The sequence below is a fragment of the Equus asinus genome, chromosome 22 (genome assembly GCF_041296235.1).
Source record: "Equus asinus isolate D_3611 breed Donkey chromosome 22, EquAss-T2T_v2, whole genome shotgun sequence".
Classification (NCBI taxonomy): domain Eukaryota; kingdom Metazoa; phylum Chordata; class Mammalia; order Perissodactyla; family Equidae; genus Equus; species Equus asinus.
The window spans coordinates 59,076,071-59,093,288 of NC_091811.1; the positions used below are offsets into that span (position 1 = coordinate 59,076,071).

The following is a 17,218-nucleotide window of genomic DNA, read 5'->3' on the forward strand; positions in this document are numbered from 1 at the left end:
ACTTGTATGGTGATAGGTTAGAGTTTGTTAGATTCCTTGTCCCTTCTGCTCCCTGGATAGTAATCAACACACACACACACACACACACACACATGCACAGCAGAAGTTCTTTTGCAAAAGAAACTAGCAGAAACAAAAGACAATGCTTTCCTGCAGTTTCACTTGATTTACAGGAATATGATCTTCATGCTAGCTATTTTGCCACCTTAGTGGGCAGAAAGACATGACAAGAGGACTGGATTGCAGATTCTTTTGAGGTCCATATCCAGGACTTATCAGAATGGAGATAAGAGGTGGGAGGAAAGAGGGGATTCTGTGAAAAAGCAGATAGGTGTGATTAACACAAAATGAAAAAATCAGGGCTCCTATAACCATGATGGAGGTTATCAACTATGAGGTAAATCAGATGGTCAAAAGATCTGTAGTCAGGGTATAAACAATTTAAACAGCATGTGCTATGTAGTAGAAGAGGATATTTTTTATGTAAAATAATATGGTAAGATAGGAGAACATTTTAAGTTTTTACCAATGGTACCAGAGAAGTCTGCAATTGTGTTTTGATTTTTTAGGGAAATTATAGAGAACCATTCTGTATGGAATAAACCGGGTTCCTCAGATACATCCAGGGAGAAGATGAGATGAAGGATGCAGATAGTAGAGGGATGAGGAGCTTAGGTTAGACCAACATCCGATTTCGCTCCCCTCCTGAAACTCAGGGGAACTCATTGATCCTCCCTGACCGACGTTTAGGTGTCTCTGGATGCCTAGTGTGCTGTGATGAGGTCACTAGAATGGACTGTAGTTCAGCCTGTGTTGGCCCCTCATGAAGAAACACCTTTTAACATGGCCCTCCAAAAAGCACAACTGCTTTGCAAGGTTGTCACAGACTGACCCAGACACACTCACAGATACAGGCCACACATGGACAAGACAAAAAGGGGAAATGGGGTTTATACCATGTTGTACTGCTGGGGTGGAGAGACTGGCAGAAGAACTTGGGGACAGGAGCCTGGAGAGAACTGGACAGGCTGCGGAGAGGGCTGCAGAGCTGGGACTGGCTGTGGACCAGCAGAGAGGCATGTGGAAAAGGGAAGAGAAAAGGGAGGCACAGGGAGAGGCGGGGGGGCAGAGATAGGGAGGGAAAGGGAAGGGACAGCAAGGTTAATCATAAAAGAAATTTCACAAGAATAGCAAGGCTGCTGAGCAGGCTGGAGCTTGTGGCTTTCACATCTCTGACAGAGAGGCACTCTCTCCCACTGGGGAGAACCGCTGCACACCCCGCCCCATTAGCCACTCAGAACTCTGCTGCCATTGTGAGCAACGTTAGGATTTTCAGAGCCAAGGGTCTGCTGCTTGATTCCAGACACAGCTTTTCACAAAGCATTTTTTCTGAACACGTGATTCCTGGGGAACACGATCATAACCCTCCTTGAATGCCCAGTGAGAAAGGATTTCTTGCTTCTGTAGGAAGGGTCATCCAAGGTGTGGCTCAGCTTTCCCTGTCACACTCCTGATTTCACACCAGAGTTTTCCTGGAGGAAATACTCATTCATGAGGATTGTCTTCCTCCCAAGGACAGACAAGGAAAAATATAGCCAGTTCAAGCCTGGTTCCGGCTACTTCCTCCTGCTCCATGATTATTCTGTGCTCCTCCAGGCTGTGAGGGCAGTATGAAAAATGCCCCCATAAGTGAATAGGGGGGAATTTAGGAATAAAATATAAATAGCCTAGTTTTAGCTTTTGTTCCTTCAGTCCGTTCACTAGCCTCAAGCAGGAGGATTTGTTTATTTGGAACACGATGTGTTCTAAACCAACTAATGGGGAGTTATTTTTTTCTCTCTCTTCTTCCCCTCCAGCCATTTCATCACCTCATCAGTTCTCCAGTCACAGCCCCTGGTGGTACGAGGGGTAGGACACAGGAGAGAGGATAGGAAGAAAGGAGGAAATAACATTTATATACATTGCCTCATTTATATACATTATCTCATACAGCCTCACACTAATCCTATAGGGAGGTAGGGTAACTTGTATTTCCAGTTAAGATAGTAAGGCTCAGAGAAATTAAATCACACATCCAGGATCACACAGCTAATGTGGCAGAGCTGGGATGGGAACCTAGTTCTGCCTGACATATGTTCTTTCCACTCCATTGTAGCAGTAGGAGGGGGTGAAGAAAGAAGTTAAACAGAATTACACAAACACCTTTATGGTTCTATAATTCTCTTCCTTCCTTCCAAATTTAGAGTATTAAGAAGTATAGGGGACCATGGTATGAATATCCTCTCCTGCTACATACCTCTGTGAGACCCTTTCACAGAGGGGGCTAACAGTTCCAGAGACAGACTCCAGGAATGAGAAGACTCCCCAAATGGAAAATACTCCTGAAATCTGGATTAAATAAAATGTAAGTCACCTTGGTTAGGAAAAAGTTACTGAGAATCCACTGTGTGACCCGGGAGAGATGCTGCCGTAGCCTTGAAAACAAACTCTCAGCTCTCCTGGTTTACCTGTTTTCTGTAAGCCAATGGCATTCTGCATATAACTGCTGGCTAAGCTGCTCGGCATGAGCCACTGGTGCTGGCAGCTTTTAGACCCATTTTCTGTTATCCTAATCCTCTTTTTTTCTCTTTGGGGAGGGCCTATTGTGCTTCAGGACTTATATCCCCTAGGGGAGAAAGCACAGCCATAGGGACAGTGAAGTGGTAAAACAACTCTGCTTGTTTTCCTCACATTTGTGAGTTTTGTTTAAAAGTGGAGAGAGAAGAAATAATGCTCCTCTCTTAGGCGTATCCTGACTGAGGAAGGGTAGAGGTCAAGGCAGGCGTCTCAGTGCTATTTTTAAGTTATTCCTGCACTCCTCTCTTCTTAGAGAGTTCTCTTCTTAGAGAGTCTCAAACTCCAGAGCTAGGGAACTTCGGAAAAACCAGACAGAAGCCAGACTGGCCTTGAGGGATGTGACTGCCACCTACTGGTGAATTCTGGAATAGACCATTGTCTCTTGGATGCCTGACTGGACACCAGGAGACAGGCTTGGGGGACTCTTTTTCAAGAGGTCCACTCCGCTTCAAGTAAATTGGGCAAAAGGTAGCCACTGGTCCCTCAATCCTCAGCCTCACTCCTTGATTTCACATGTTCTGCTGATGTATGATATCAGGCCTGCTCTCCAGCAGAGGCCTGCCAGCAGGGAATGAGCATAGCTCAGTCAGCACAGTCCCCAGGCCTTAACTACCTTTTCTCAGATTTTCTTTGAAAGGAAAACCTTTAGAGTAAGCACAGTGGGGGGTTGTGTGTGGTCACTTCCTTCATCACTGCACTGTTATATATCATTTGAAAAACTGAACAATAAGCATTCAGGGGCTCAGCAACTTGAGTTTGGAGAGCCACCAGCATGGAGAGATAAAGAAAAAGAAAAAAGAAGAAAGAAAAAGGCAGTAGGAAGAAGAAGTAAGGGATAAAGAGAGAGAGAAAAAGTGAAGAAGAAAAAAGCATACATTTCAGTCCCAAATGGTTATTCTCTTTACTTATCTCTTTATTTCCCTCCCATTCTTGCTGTCTGTTTCTAGATATGGATGGGAGGAGGAGGCAGCTGGAAGACTAAGAGGGAGAAAAGGGAGCAAGACTGTATTAAAATACATACATTTTAGAAAACAAAAAAAATACCGGGACCTTGGAAAAGTCAAACATATATACACAGAAACACAGCAGGAGATAGCCAGAGGGGGAAGCACAAAGTTTACCCACTTATAGGTCTGAATAAGACACAGACAGGGAAAAGCACACACACATGCTATGTTTCAGTAGGGAGTGAGGTAAGTTGATATGAATGAGACATAATGAGGCAGATATGGTAGAACAAGAAAGAAAGTCAGAACTACAGAGAAACTGATTTTTAAAAAAATTTTTTTAAAATTGCTTTTTCTCCCCAAATCCCCCCAATACATAGTTGTATATTTTAGTTGTGGGTCCTTCTAGTTGCGGTACATGGGACGCCACCTCAACATGGCCTGATGAGCGGTGCCATGTCCGTGCCAGGATCTGAACCCGTGAAACCCTGGGCCACCGAAGTAGAGCACACGAACTTAACCAGTTGGCCACGGGGCCAGCCCCAAAGAACTGATTTAGGGACTACGATGAAGGACTGGAATGATCTGTGTGTGGGTTACATTAAGACACAGAGCAGGGTTTCCTTGATCTTCACTGTTCCTTATTTTAGCCTCATTTCACAGTATTTGAATGCAGTAGCACTGGGCCATTCTAGGGTCTTTCTACTCTAGTTTCCAGTTCCTAGGGTACTGGTACTTGGGACTTGCTTCTTGTACATATGGAAGAGATTATCTGAGGCCAAGCAGGACTAACTGAGCAGGGAAATGAGGGAGGCTGGGAGCTGAAATGAGAAGTTAAACTGCAGCAGAAAAGAGTGTAGGCATATGGGCTTCCTGACCACCAGAGAATACTTCAGGATAAACTATGGGCTCTATTCAAGGAAGAAAAGAATAAGTGAAGATCTCAGCACAGCTCTCTTCATAGTATTAAGGAGATTTTGAAACCTAGAACACTGAGGTTCCAGTTTAGAATAGGATCTGATTCTTATGCTGATGACTTGCATGGTCTCCACAGAAGCAAAACTTTACTCAAACTCTGGTTGGTACCAACATCTACCGGTCCAGCCACAGAAGGAGAAAGAGAGGGCTCTTTTATGGCGTGGAAAACAAAGACAATATTGGGGTTTTTGTGCCTTATGGTGTATGTATGGCAGGGGTCTTGAGAGAGTGTTATTTCCTTCCCCCCAAACCCCTATACATAAATATCTGTTTAGGGGTCAACAGTCACATGAATACATTCAGTCAGACTATGGTGGGAGCTGTAATCTTTTCAAGCTCCATATATGGATATTGTGAGCAAAATCACCTTGCTAATTACACAGGATGTAGAGGGAGATGGGGTAACAGTGGAAACGTGGAATGGGATAAAAGATCCCACTGACAATTCTCAGGAGGAAGAGGAAGAAATATAAAGAAAAAAACTCCCAGGCTGACTCTACTAAGAGCACTTTGGCCAAACTTTTGCCTTTACTCTTCTTTCCCCACAACTAACCAGCGAGAAATAGGGGAGAGTATGACATCTCTCCAAAAACAGATCTTTCCTGCCACCCACAGCACAAGAGACATAACTGTGCTTCCAGTGCTTGCTTAAATCAGAATGGAGGGGGCTCTGGCACTGAGTGGTGACTCACCTGTGAGATGATGTGATTATTCAAGGGTGGCTGTTGCTGAGGCGTGGGTGGGAGAACAGGAAGTTGCTGCTGCTGCTGCTGCTGCTGCTGCTGGGCAGTACAAGGGAGAAGGCCCCGGACAGACTGGGATGAGGTGACCTGGCTGCACACTTCTGGGGCACCTAGCACCATACCTAAGGCAAAGAGGAGACCCACCAAGAGCTGTAAGCACAAGCCATGAACACACCACCACTGGAGGCCCAGCTGCAGGACTTTACTCTTTCCTTGTCGTTTCTCATCACTCCCCTTCTGTCTGCTCCCCCCCACTGTCTTGGGAAGATCCATGATGAGCACAGATGCATTTCAGCTGCCCTGATCATGAGACTCCTCATCTAGGCAGGTTTCTGCTCTCCAGGGACAGTAACCACCTTGACTGTCAATGTTTGGTTTGGGAATTGAACAAAATGTGAGGCTGCTAAGGCACCTCCCCCAAGATCCTAGAATCTGTCCATCATGATTAGACAGTGAAAACATGAATGTTTGCTTCCTAGGAAAATATAGATTCCTAGTCCCTTAAGAGACTTGTCTTCTCTTTGATTTCTTCTCAACTTGCAGCATCTCATAAAAATTGCTGAGAAGGCAACTCCAAGCACACGCCTGTGCACACACATACACACAACATTCACCCAATTATTTTCCCCACTTCCACGCTCTCCAAGTCTCGCACACATTCATATAAAATACTTTTACTGAATATCTACTATGAGCCAAGCATTGTATAATGAGTTGAGGAAAGAAAGGTAAAGGAGACACAGTCCTTGCTCTTAAGCAGCACAGGAGCTTCTGACAGGAGATGGCCATCCACACAATCTGATGAGGATAAGGGATGCATCAGTGATACGAACAAAGTTGTATGAAAGCAAAGATGAGGCAGCAATAACTCCTGGGAGGGTTAGAGGGAAGGATTTAAAAAGGAAGTGGCAGGAGACATGGGTCTGAAGGATGAACAGAAGCCTTGTCAGACTGAGAGGGGACAAAGCTAATGACACATTCGAGAAATGGTTGGAGGGCCAGAGGTGGGTGGCTATCTGGAAGAGAGTGAGATGGCACACTAGAGCCAGAAAGTTATGCTATATTAAGTAATTTGGATTTTATTATGCAGGGAATGGAGAAACAGGAATGTTTTAAAAAGAGGACTGACGTGACTAGATCTATGCTTTAGATTGTTAAACTGGCTCTGAAAAGGGCTGCGGAGGGAGCAGGGAAACCAGCTTGGAGACTAGTGACATAATTAAATAAAAGAAGATAAAGGCCTAGGTAAAGGCAGAGGCTGTGGGGTTAGAGAAGAGTTAACAGAAGGGCAGGAGAGACCTAAGAGTCAGAGGCAAAATCTCCATCACTACTGATGTCTTCTGAGGACAAGACTACAGAACTCCTGGAATGAGAGTCAAGCACTTCAGAAGCAAGAGGATGGTGAAATAGAGGCCCACTGGGTACAAAGAGGGCAAGAGGAATAGATGGAGAAGGTTACACAGCAGATCAGGAGAACTAAAGGGTGGTTACAGGGCTGGCATGTGGAACAAATGCTCCTTCTTAGTGACCAGGCTCCAGAGAAGCAGCTGCAGCAGTATCTCTGGAAGTTCTGGCCTATTGGCTGCTACCAATTAATTACAAACAGCTAAACTCTAAGGGTTCCCTCTGCTCTACAAACCCTCTTTATAATCTCAGAGGCCACAGAATGAAAGTAGCTATCATTCTCATCTTAGTATATAACCTGAATCTGGGCTGATAGGGATGTCCCCTCAGTCAGAAATCAGATAAAATAATCTAAGCCATATCAGTTTTATTCAGTTAGAGAAGAAAGTTTGAAAGAAAATCAGAGAGGGGACTCAAAAGGACAATGGATCCAAGAAGTCAAAGTTCCTCTGTTAGGTTTCCAGGATACTATATTGAGATAAATGTATTGTTAAAAGTAACTATCAGTGATGTTTGCAGAAGATAAGCAAGAAATGAAGGGCATGACACGGAAGGAGAGAAGCTGTGGTACCTGGCCTGGAGCTCCTTCCTGCACTGCCACCTTTACTGCTCCCGATGCTGTCACCCCGGGTGAGGATAGAGATTCCGCTGAAGCTGCTGGCTTTGGTTACAGGAGGCCGCATACTCCGGACAGAGCCATCAGAATCCGTGCTGCTCCAAGGCCGTGGCTCCAGGGATTTGAGTTCGCTGTCTGTGCTGCTCTGGCGGCTGCTTGAGGTGCGGCTCAGCCCCTCACGGTTCCCCCTGCAGAAATCACAGTGGTCAGAGCACCCCTCACCTACCACTTCAGCAGAAGGGCTAGGAGAGAGTTCATTTCCAGTCTTTCAATAACAAAGAAAGGGTGAGGGTTGGGGAGAGGATGGACACTGACTTCTTGTTAGTTGGCTGGCCAACCAAGACTTGATGGGAGCAGACAGAACGAGATCCAGTACAGTAACAAAGAGCACAGAGGCAAATCTGGAAGACAGTGCACTGGCAACTAATTTGATACATCAGACCAGAGGTGGATGGGAAACCACATACATGATGCTGAGATTGGCTGTGGTCTCTTCCCCACCCCCCTGCAGGGATCCCACACATGCAGGAAATAGTGGGGAGCAGAGGGATACCAGCTCCTTCCGGGAGTTCTTAAAACAAAAAGACTCCTAGAAGTTACTATTACTAGAAGGCAGGAGTAGCCAATGACATGGATAAATCCCAAAATAGGTGTTCCACATAACACACGTCTAAGCCAGCAGAGGTGCTGTTGATGGCCACTTTTCTAGGGGTGGAAAGAGGAGTATAGTAGACCAAAGGGGCACCACAGAAAACTCAGTCTGATGGTCTGTTTTGTGGAAGTTCTGTGTTGGTATCTAGGAACAATTGGTTCCAGAGTCTCCATGGGCTGAAGTCCCCAGCATGATCAAGCAAATATGCCCTTGGGACGTAGGATGGCAAGGAGCAGGGGGCTGACTGTGCCTAGCTGCCTCCATATTAATAACCCTATTGTCCTAGACAAGGCACAAGCCTACTGAGAAAAGGAATTCATCCTCTCATATTTTGCTCTGGAAACATCAGGGTTATCCTGATGCTATAATCACTGCTCGTGATTATAAATAGCTGTACTTCTCAAGATAGATGGGGTTGGCCTGAAAACCCTAAGCCTTGTTGAGCTCTCCCTGCTTCTTAATCAATAAGCAAGAACCAAAATTTTCCTTTTACATCCCCCACCCCCAATGACTAATGACTTGAGGAAACCAAATGACAATAATTACAAAGATTTTGGTATGTATTCTGGGGAGCAAGTGAGCACAAATCATAGTGGCTTGGGCTCCCCCCTTTTCACCACCCCACCTAAAGCAAATAGAAAACCCCATCCCAATTCTCTTAGCTTCAAAGACACTAGGCTCAGAGTTATACTAATAAAGAAAGGTATTTTTCTTAAGACGGTAATAGCAAAGAAAATACCTTTCTTTATTAGAATATCTGCTCAAAGGTACTGTAGGGAAAATGGGCAAAATATATGCTGGGGCTACTATTTTAGTTTTTAGCCAAGCCAATCCTGGAGGGCTAAGAACACACTGGCATAGCTAGTTAGGGACATGCTAATTCTTCTTTGAATCCCAAGTAGATGTACATATAACCTTTAACTATATAGCTTCTCTATATATAGTTAGAATAGAGGACTAGAAAATACTCCTGTTCCCCTAGAACTTTACGCCTTTCTCTTGGGGATGTCAAAAGTACAATGGGAAACAAGAAAAGAAGCATAAATCACGGACTCTTCAGGAACAGAACCAGACCCGAAGTGAGAGCCAACAGCTCTGTCTCAATGGACAAAGGCAAGTCTACTGAGAGGACTCAATAAAGATGTGTGTGTTTGTGGGGTAAAGGGATACAGCGATGGCAATGGATGAGGCTGTTCATTACAAATTAGAGCTTGAGTTTTGCAAGACAAGTCCTAATGGCCTTTTACACCTAATTCAAACACTGTGCTACCTATGAGGACAGTTCTGCCATCTACTTTCTCTGTTAGAGGTACACAGTGAATGAGTCAACTTTAAACCAAACACCCTGGGAAGCTTGAGCCAAGGTGGCAGCATGTCTGTACTCATCCAGTTCCCCCCAGACAGTGATGACAAAGTGCTCAAAATGTGGCTTGTCTGATGATCTTCTGACTAACCTGGGTTAGTACAGTACACTCCCGAGAGTTAGAGAATCTAAGTTGAGTCTTGGCCAGGAAACAAATCAGTTTTTCTTCTCTACAACTAAACTTAATCTCTGGTCATGTCCTTCCACTTCACTAAAAATAAGGCAGTCATGGAAAGCTACCAGACTCAATTCTGAGCACTGGATTCGGGGTGTGTGTGTGTTGGAGAGATGGGGGTGAAGGGCAGAGAACATTCATATTTCATACTCCTGTGAAATCAGAGCTAACTTAGTTTTTGCAAATACATTTAGTGCTGGTGAAAGTCCAGTTTATTGGGTCTGGGGAGTGGGTAGCACTGGGGAAGAGGTGGCAATAAATATCAGTAAGCCTCACTATGGCTTATTTATCAGTGGAGCAGGATCTTCCAAAGAATTGGAAAGTCACCACAGTTATTGCCAATATGGATGATGGAATCTGGTGTATCGGTATTTGTTTCACAAACTTGGGAAGAGAGGTATAAAGCAGTTAGAGAAGATCACCTTCTATTCATTAGAGTTCTGGACTAGTACTCAAATAGTGGAAGAAGTTACCCCCTTAAGAGTCCCTGGAGCTGCATTTTAGATGACTTAGATCTTTAATCAAAACTCAGTATGGAAAGCAGCAGCTTAAAAGAAGCTCTGGATAGGAGAGGGCTGCACCTGCTCACTAGATCCTTCAAGCTATTATCTGCAGTTTGATGTAGTTTGATGCTCCACAGCACTAATAAGGGCATTATTCCTAGCAGTGAATGTGAATTAGGGCTCCGAATGGAACACTACTCAGAGAAGAAGGAGTGATGTTTGTAGAGATCTGGTGTGGTACGGTGAAAAGAATACTGGACAAAGAGTCAGTCCCAGTTTTGCCACTAATACCACGTAAACCTGGGTTAGCCACTTAATCTCTCTGCTTTTGTTTTCTTACATGTAAACCAGCTTACCAAATCAGGACATTGAGAGAATTGAATCAGATACAGTATACTTTGGCAACGATAAAGCACTGTGCTTTAAGTCACACATAACAGTTAGTTTAAAACTCCTGTTTATTATAGGTATTCTGGGATGATTTAAGACCCTGAAGTGTACAATATGGAATAGATTTTTTTTTAGAGAGGAGGACTGACTCTACGTTGACCACCACAAACAATGCAGAGCCCTCTCTGCCTGGGGCTTTCAGATGGACCTCAGGGTGGGGAGGTCTCGGAAAAGGAGTTCAGAGATATGGAAAGGGAGATAAATCCTCCAGCCCAAGAACGGGAAATCTCGCTATACCAATTTCCACATCGTTTGACTAGCTTTAGAAAGGACAACGGGGAAGGGAACAACTGAAGTCCTAGGAATGAGGGCTCTAACTAATCTGAGTTAGTCAGTTCTTATCAAGCTTAGGATTCAAAAAGAGAAGTCATTTGGAAAGGGTTAGACCTGAATCCTAGTATTAAATACTTAGGTTTTCTGTACTCTGTAAGTTCTACTCGTAAAATGGGAAGAACATACATAAAATGAGTTGGTGCCGGAATAGGGTCCTAAAGCAGTACTTCTCTCACCACTGCCTTGTACAATCCTCTGGGGTGGGACTGAGAGACTGAAATGAAAGGGGTATTCTTATGACTGCTTTGTAGAAAATGGAGAATATTAGGTACTGGAGAAGTTAATATAGCAGCTTTCACTAACATTAAGAGCAAGTCATGGACAGTCATATAAAGGACATGCTCTAAGTCTCTGCTAAGGCAAACAAGTTCTTTCTGAGGTTATCTTACCCACTACATTGTCCCAAAGAGAAAACTACAAAGACAGAGGTGTTTGTATGTGTTTTTATATGTGTACCATTCTTTTTTAAAGATACAAAACACTCCCTATGCTGGGTGAGGGATAAGCTCTTTACATCTTTCCACAGATTCAGAAAGGTAGCCAGAAGACACCCGTTCTTTTACCTTAATATAAATATATGTTGAAATCCTCCAAAAAGGCCCCATTCCAGCTAAATTCTGGGAGAGAGCAGTACCTATCCCTATTTGGTCCCCTTCACCTAACCAGGACTTAAAATGAAATCAGCAACAATAAAGTCATTGAGCAGGAGCCATTTTTTTTTAAATGGGGAAAAATATCCAATGTTGCAAAAACCACAAGTTGAATTATTCCACAAGCAGCCATGCATGGAGCAAACTCACTCCACTGGAAAGATTACAGCAAAACAAAATAAAATTTTTTAAAAAACAAGGAGGGATATAGATCACACAGAGGTACCTAAAAATCTGCCTTCTCTTGTGAGAGCTAGAAGAAAAGGCTTCTTTGGAGAGTCTGTTGGTTAACATCAAAGAAAAGCATCATTATAGGATTATATTAACCTGACTGACAAAGCTCAATGAGAAGCAGGGAACATGCTAAGTGGTACTAACCTGATGTCATTTAGATATCCGTTCTGGCCAGTCTAGGTGAGGGGGAGAAAACGGAAAATAACTTATAAGAAAACAGCATGGCATAACCGAAAAGGGTGTCCATGATGCTATGAATACCCAAGGTCCTCAAACCAAGCTCGCCCCCCAACAGGGAGAGATGAAGCAGGGACAGGATGACCCACACCCTTACACCCAGTTGGACTTCTCACCTTTAATGGGAAAGAGCATTCGGCATTTTTAGCCTTCCCACAGAGTGTTTAAAAACAGAGGCTGATAAAGGTAGGAGTGTGGAAAGGAGGAAGAGGAAAGTATTAACCTCACTATTTTTTTAGCTCTCAATTTATTCTCTCTAGAGGTAAGGTGAGCATAGTAATTGGTGTGCTTGCTCCTAAAGAGTGTGTTCAAAGGAAGGAAAAAGGGAGACAAGAGAAAGAAATTTAGTTTTTTGGGAAATCATCCTCAATGACTATTCCATTTCTGTCTTCCTCATTGGCCAAAATGAAAGACATTCTGACCTGAGACCCAAGGAGAGTAAGAAATTGGGGAGGTAGGTACTTTTCAGAGCCTAGAAAAAGTGAGAAGATTAAAAGCCTGAAACATTCCTTTTGAGGATCATTTCCTGACAAAGCCACTGAGCTGAGTGAAGTGAGCATTATGGTGGACTCCCAAGCCTTAGGAAAAGGTACCAAGAGTGTCCAGCTGCTGAGCAGAGTGGACTCCATGCGGAGCAGAGCCTGTGTGGGCAGCTTTCCCAATGCACAGCTCAGGCTCCAGAGAAGGCTGCAGCAGCAGCATTTCCATCCAAACACCCTTCTTGCCACTTCCCTTTCTTTTTGGCCCGCTTTTTCCTCCCCTACATCCCAACCTATAACTCTACCCTTAATCAGCTCCCTTTGACTGGCCAGGTTCCTCTCCACATAAGAATCTTTGGAGTACAGTCGGCTTTGGCCATTTTTCCTTGCCTAGACCTTCTGAGATTCCTGATGCCTCTACAACAGCAAGAGTTAGGAAGTGCTGAAATGAAAGTGATAAATCCACAAGGATTTAACAAGGAATACATATATTAGTAGAGGCTTGAGAGACTAGAAATTAGGAGAAAACAGGAGAGAAGAGCTAACTTTGACTTTGTTATGGTTGTAGGTAGATATATTCCCAGTGTTGTTCATAATTAGCCCCAATACCCTATTAAAGGTTGTTTGTGATTTCAGAATATTTGTGGCTTTGCTAATGGCTGGAACGGTGGGACAGTCATTTTCCATGTGTCAGTGAAGCAGAGGAGCACCTCACAGATAGCTACACTATGATGTCACTGGTATTTCTTAATCTAAAGAGCCAGAGCAGAGCAAGCTGTTGAGAAGTGGTTTACTTTAGAGGTTAAGAACATGGACTCTGGAGCCAGACTGCCTGAATTCAAATACCGGCTCTTTCACTAACTAGCAGTGTGATCTTAGGTTATTTAACCTCTCTATGCCTCAGTCCCTCATTTATAAAATGAGGAAAATAATGCAACCAACCTCATAGGCCTAGTGTGAGGATTAAATAAATTAATTTATGCAAAGTGCTAAGAACAGTGTTTGAAAGATAGTAAGCACTCTATAAATGTTTGCCATTATCATTCACCAACCTGCCCTGTCCGTCATCAACAGTCACAGCCATGTACAAATGACCTCTCTCCTGTCATTCCACCCAACTGGTTTGCAGGTAAAGGCAGAGAACACTCTTTAGGCTATGGGTGGATAATTTGGAGGACGGATTTTTCTGACTCAGAATGGAGGTCTATATAACAGAAGGTAAGAAGATTCCTTCTCCTTGGACTTTGGGCCAGAGGGTTTGTTATGTATCTGTCCCCAGTCAGGATCCTTGGAACACTTGGGTCTCCTGAGACAATGGAACACGTTCATAGAGGAGTTCAGTTTAATTGAAGTCGGAGACAATATTTTTCTGAGCTAGGTGATGATGAAAAGATACACCTTTTTTTGTCTTGCTGAGGGAGGGGAGAGTGGGGAAAAAGGAGAAAACTAGTGTTCATCCAAGTATCCTGATTAGAATTGTCCATTTTTTGACAATGAAGGGAGGCTGGCTCTTCCTCCTTTATTTGCTAATTTGACCGTAAGAGAGTGCTGCTATTTGGATCTTACATTTCTGGAGATTTGCTCCTCTCTTGCCTATCCTTAGCCTTCCCTGAATTTCTGCTATTCTTCTCTTCAGTCTGGTTGGCAAAGGCCACCAGAAACAGGGGTACCAAGTATATCTGATATGGCCCACAATTCTTAAGAAAAAGTTGCCTAAAATGACTCATGTTGCTTTTTGGCCCATGGTGCTAGTCCTGTTCTAAGAAGCAAGGTAAGAAATACAGAAAGAAAGAGACTTCCTGTTCATGTAGAGACTGAAGGGAATAGTGCATGGTACCCTCTGTGCATGTCAAATGTGGAGCTCAGAGAATGGATGTCAAATCTGCTCTAACAATCACCAATATATCCTAAAAATGAGGCTGGCCAAACAAGATGAACGTATAGGCTGTGTGGACACTAAGTCTTCCGCTTAAAAGCAAAGATCCCTAAAATGGACAGTGGAAGTGAAAGAGGGTAAGTAGGCGGAGGGTTTGACAGGCAAGATTCAGGGCCCTTCCATAAGCCCTGCCAAAACAATTTCTATTTTCAGTCTAATCACATCTACCAAATTCAGCCACTCCATTTGTTCTCTTTGCATGCCATCCGGCAGAATGTGTTAAAAATAATACAAATAATAATCTGCAGCTTCCCAATAAGCCAAATTTAACTTTAGAGATCAAGTCTGGGGCTGGCTGATGTTGGTTAGGAAAAAAAAAAACCAACAAAACATTTATGGAGGGTTCATTCCATTCACAGTTTCAAAGATTAAGAGCTAAAAGCTATGGGCTGACAACTCTCAGAAGCTACACTTACCTCTCGGGCAAATATTCTCTCTCGGACCCTTTGATATTCCTCCTCTCTCTCTTCTATTGACTTGCTCCTCCTTCCATCCTGCAATGGAACTCTGATCTAGATCGATGAGCAGAATTAAGCTAGTTAAGTTCTCCTCGTACTGCAAGCTCACTGCACACCAGCAAGGAAGAGAAACCGGGAGAGTTTATAGTTGCCATCAAAAAAATGGAAAAAAAAAAGAAATAAAATTTCTAGTGTTGGACAGGTTTCACTGGGTACATCTGACCATGCAGTTTGGGAGATCAGGTTTTCTGGAAGATTGGGGCCTCTCCATCTCCCCACCCCCACCAGTATCAAGAACGACAACTATTTATAAAGACTGAGTTGCTTCCTTGTAGTATTCAGGTACTCTCCAGTCAGTAAGGATCAAGAGAATAGCCCAGGGAATAAACGACGTTGCTTTGGAGGGAAAGCAGGGCTAGGAGGAAGCTAGAGAGGGAGAAGAAACAGGTATTTAGCAGAGCTGAGTGTAGAAAAGAGTTTTACAGAACTAGCACCTGACATTGTCTCTTCTTAAGTCACTAATGCCATGGCCTGAAGACCCAAGTCACACGCAGCTCAGCAAAGAGGGCCTTGGAAATGAAATCCCAAGGGTGAAGCTAAACTCAAAGCTTAAGCGTATTTTCTCATCTTAACTATTGCTACTGGAGGGAGAGAAAGAGAGAGAAATTACAGAGATAGAGAAGAGAACAGAACAACACAAAGAGGAAAAGAGAAAAGAAAAGGAGAATAGAACAGAAGGATGGACAGAGAAAGGAATAGAAAAACAAGATTCAGTAGAGAAAGGGGAAAGAGAGAGTGACAGAAAGGGAAAAGAAGAATAGAGAATCTTACATTCTTTGAAAAATGTAGTGAGGTGACTAGAAGGGATGGCTGGGCAGATCACCACCTCTGGCTAGTCTCCCACACAATTCTCCATCATTGTCTTTTCCTCTCTTGCCCTGTGAGTTGTGAGCACTGTCCTGGGCGGGGTGTTATAGAGTGTCCTTTTCCATACTGCTCTTGGAGGCAAGGCGTTCAGGGGGTGGGGGGTAACCAATCAAATGAATGTTATCAGGTTATAAAAGATTCTGACCTTTAATCCACACGCTTTGAAAGCTTCAGATGAAGCAACCAAGAAGACTGCTGCTCTAGGCTGATCTTCCTGATCTTCACCAATCTCCAGAGGTAGGCATAACTTCAGGAGAATCAACTTTTGACTAGACTTAGTTCTCACTAGCCTTAACAACCTAAATTCTACTAAATGTCCTTTTACAAATACCATTCCAAGAAGACACAGGCCTTCAAGGTGCTATATTGTCCTCAGCCCCTAGCACTGGTAAACCAGTGGCAGAGCAGAAAGAGCATAATTGGCTTTGAGGTCAGGCAGAATCTCAGCTCTGCCACCTCTGAGTAATGTCACTTCAGGCAAGTAACTTAGCATCTCTTAGCCTCAGTTTTCTTATATTTAAAGTGGGGCTAATAACCCCCATCTACACTGGGTTGTGGAGAGGATTGTAGGAGTTAATACATATAACGTGTTTAGAACAGAGTCTTAGTCAGGGAAAATACTCAATAAAATAACCATCACTGTGTTTACTATTAATGTCACAGATAGAAAGTGCATAGAGCTTACCCTATTATGGATCGAGCCTGAAGCTGAGAGATGAAAAGTTTACAATAGGAACAGATTCCACTCTACTTCAATGTGCCTCTAGGCCTGAATAATTCCTGATCCACAGAAAAAGGGTTTTGAGAAAATGGAGAGAAGGGCATCAGGATGGAAAGGCTCTTTCTTGTTTTTTAAATTTCGTCTTGTTGTATGTTTCATTGTTTTCAATCAGACCCAGCATGTTTGTCCACAATAGATAATGGCACTTTTCTCAAAAGGACTCCCTCAAATACTCAAGTAGCAAGCAGGAAAAGTCCTGGTCTCAAGCCCATACAACACCCCAAGAAAATTAATTTTGACTCTAGAGGTAAGATATTATTACGGTTATCATTAACTGGCAAGACTCATATTGGCTCTACCCAACCGTGCTCTTCAAACCTTAATCCTGGTTCTCCACCTAACCTCCTTTGGAGGTCAATCAGAATCAGGCTGGATCTAAATCCTTTATATGGCTAGGAAAACTAACCCCCAAACTATCACATACTATCTGAAGGGTGGCTAGAAGTCCGGGCAACAGCCAGGCCCATAAGTGAAGGGATGGGGCAGACTGTTCACTTCTTATTCCCACAGGAGTGGATCAAAAAGGGGATACTGCCTGAGGTTCCCAGCATCACAAGTCAAATTAACTCACTCACCTTGGTGGAAGGAGTTGGGAAAAGAATAAGGAGTCTGAAGAAAGGGATCAGAAACACCTTTATAAGTGGGTAAATTAGATCACAACTTTGCCAGTTCAAGGCTAGCCCTGAGCTAGGATAAGAGTGGAAATGGGATAAAGTAGTTTTTGGCGGTTCCCAAA

The 17,218-nt window shown here is 43.6% G+C and overlaps 1 protein-coding gene across 22 annotated transcripts in view; it reads right to left on the bottom strand.

Annotated features, from left to right (window-relative positions):
• R3HDM2 (R3H domain containing 2) overlaps positions 1-17,218 on the bottom strand; it is a 131,054-nt gene that overhangs the window by 13,225 nt on the left and 100,611 nt on the right. For 7 of the 22 annotated variants that reach the window (XM_070494924.1, XM_070494921.1, XM_070494941.1 and 4 more), the window contains 6 exons: positions 14,733-14,828; positions 11,809-11,840; positions 11,657-11,710; positions 7,260-7,492; positions 5,234-5,406; positions 957-1,058 (listed from right to left, as the gene is read on the bottom strand). In XM_070494924.1, the coding sequence (XP_070351025.1) occupies positions 957-1,058; positions 5,234-5,406; positions 7,260-7,492; positions 11,657-11,710; positions 11,809-11,840; positions 14,733-14,828 (690 nt within the window). The remainder of the gene's footprint in view (positions 1-956; positions 1,059-5,233; positions 5,407-7,259; positions 7,493-11,656; positions 11,711-11,808; positions 11,841-14,732; positions 14,829-17,218) is intronic. The other 15 variants (XM_070494926.1, XM_014843978.3, XM_070494925.1 and 12 more) reach the window with 7 other exon arrangements.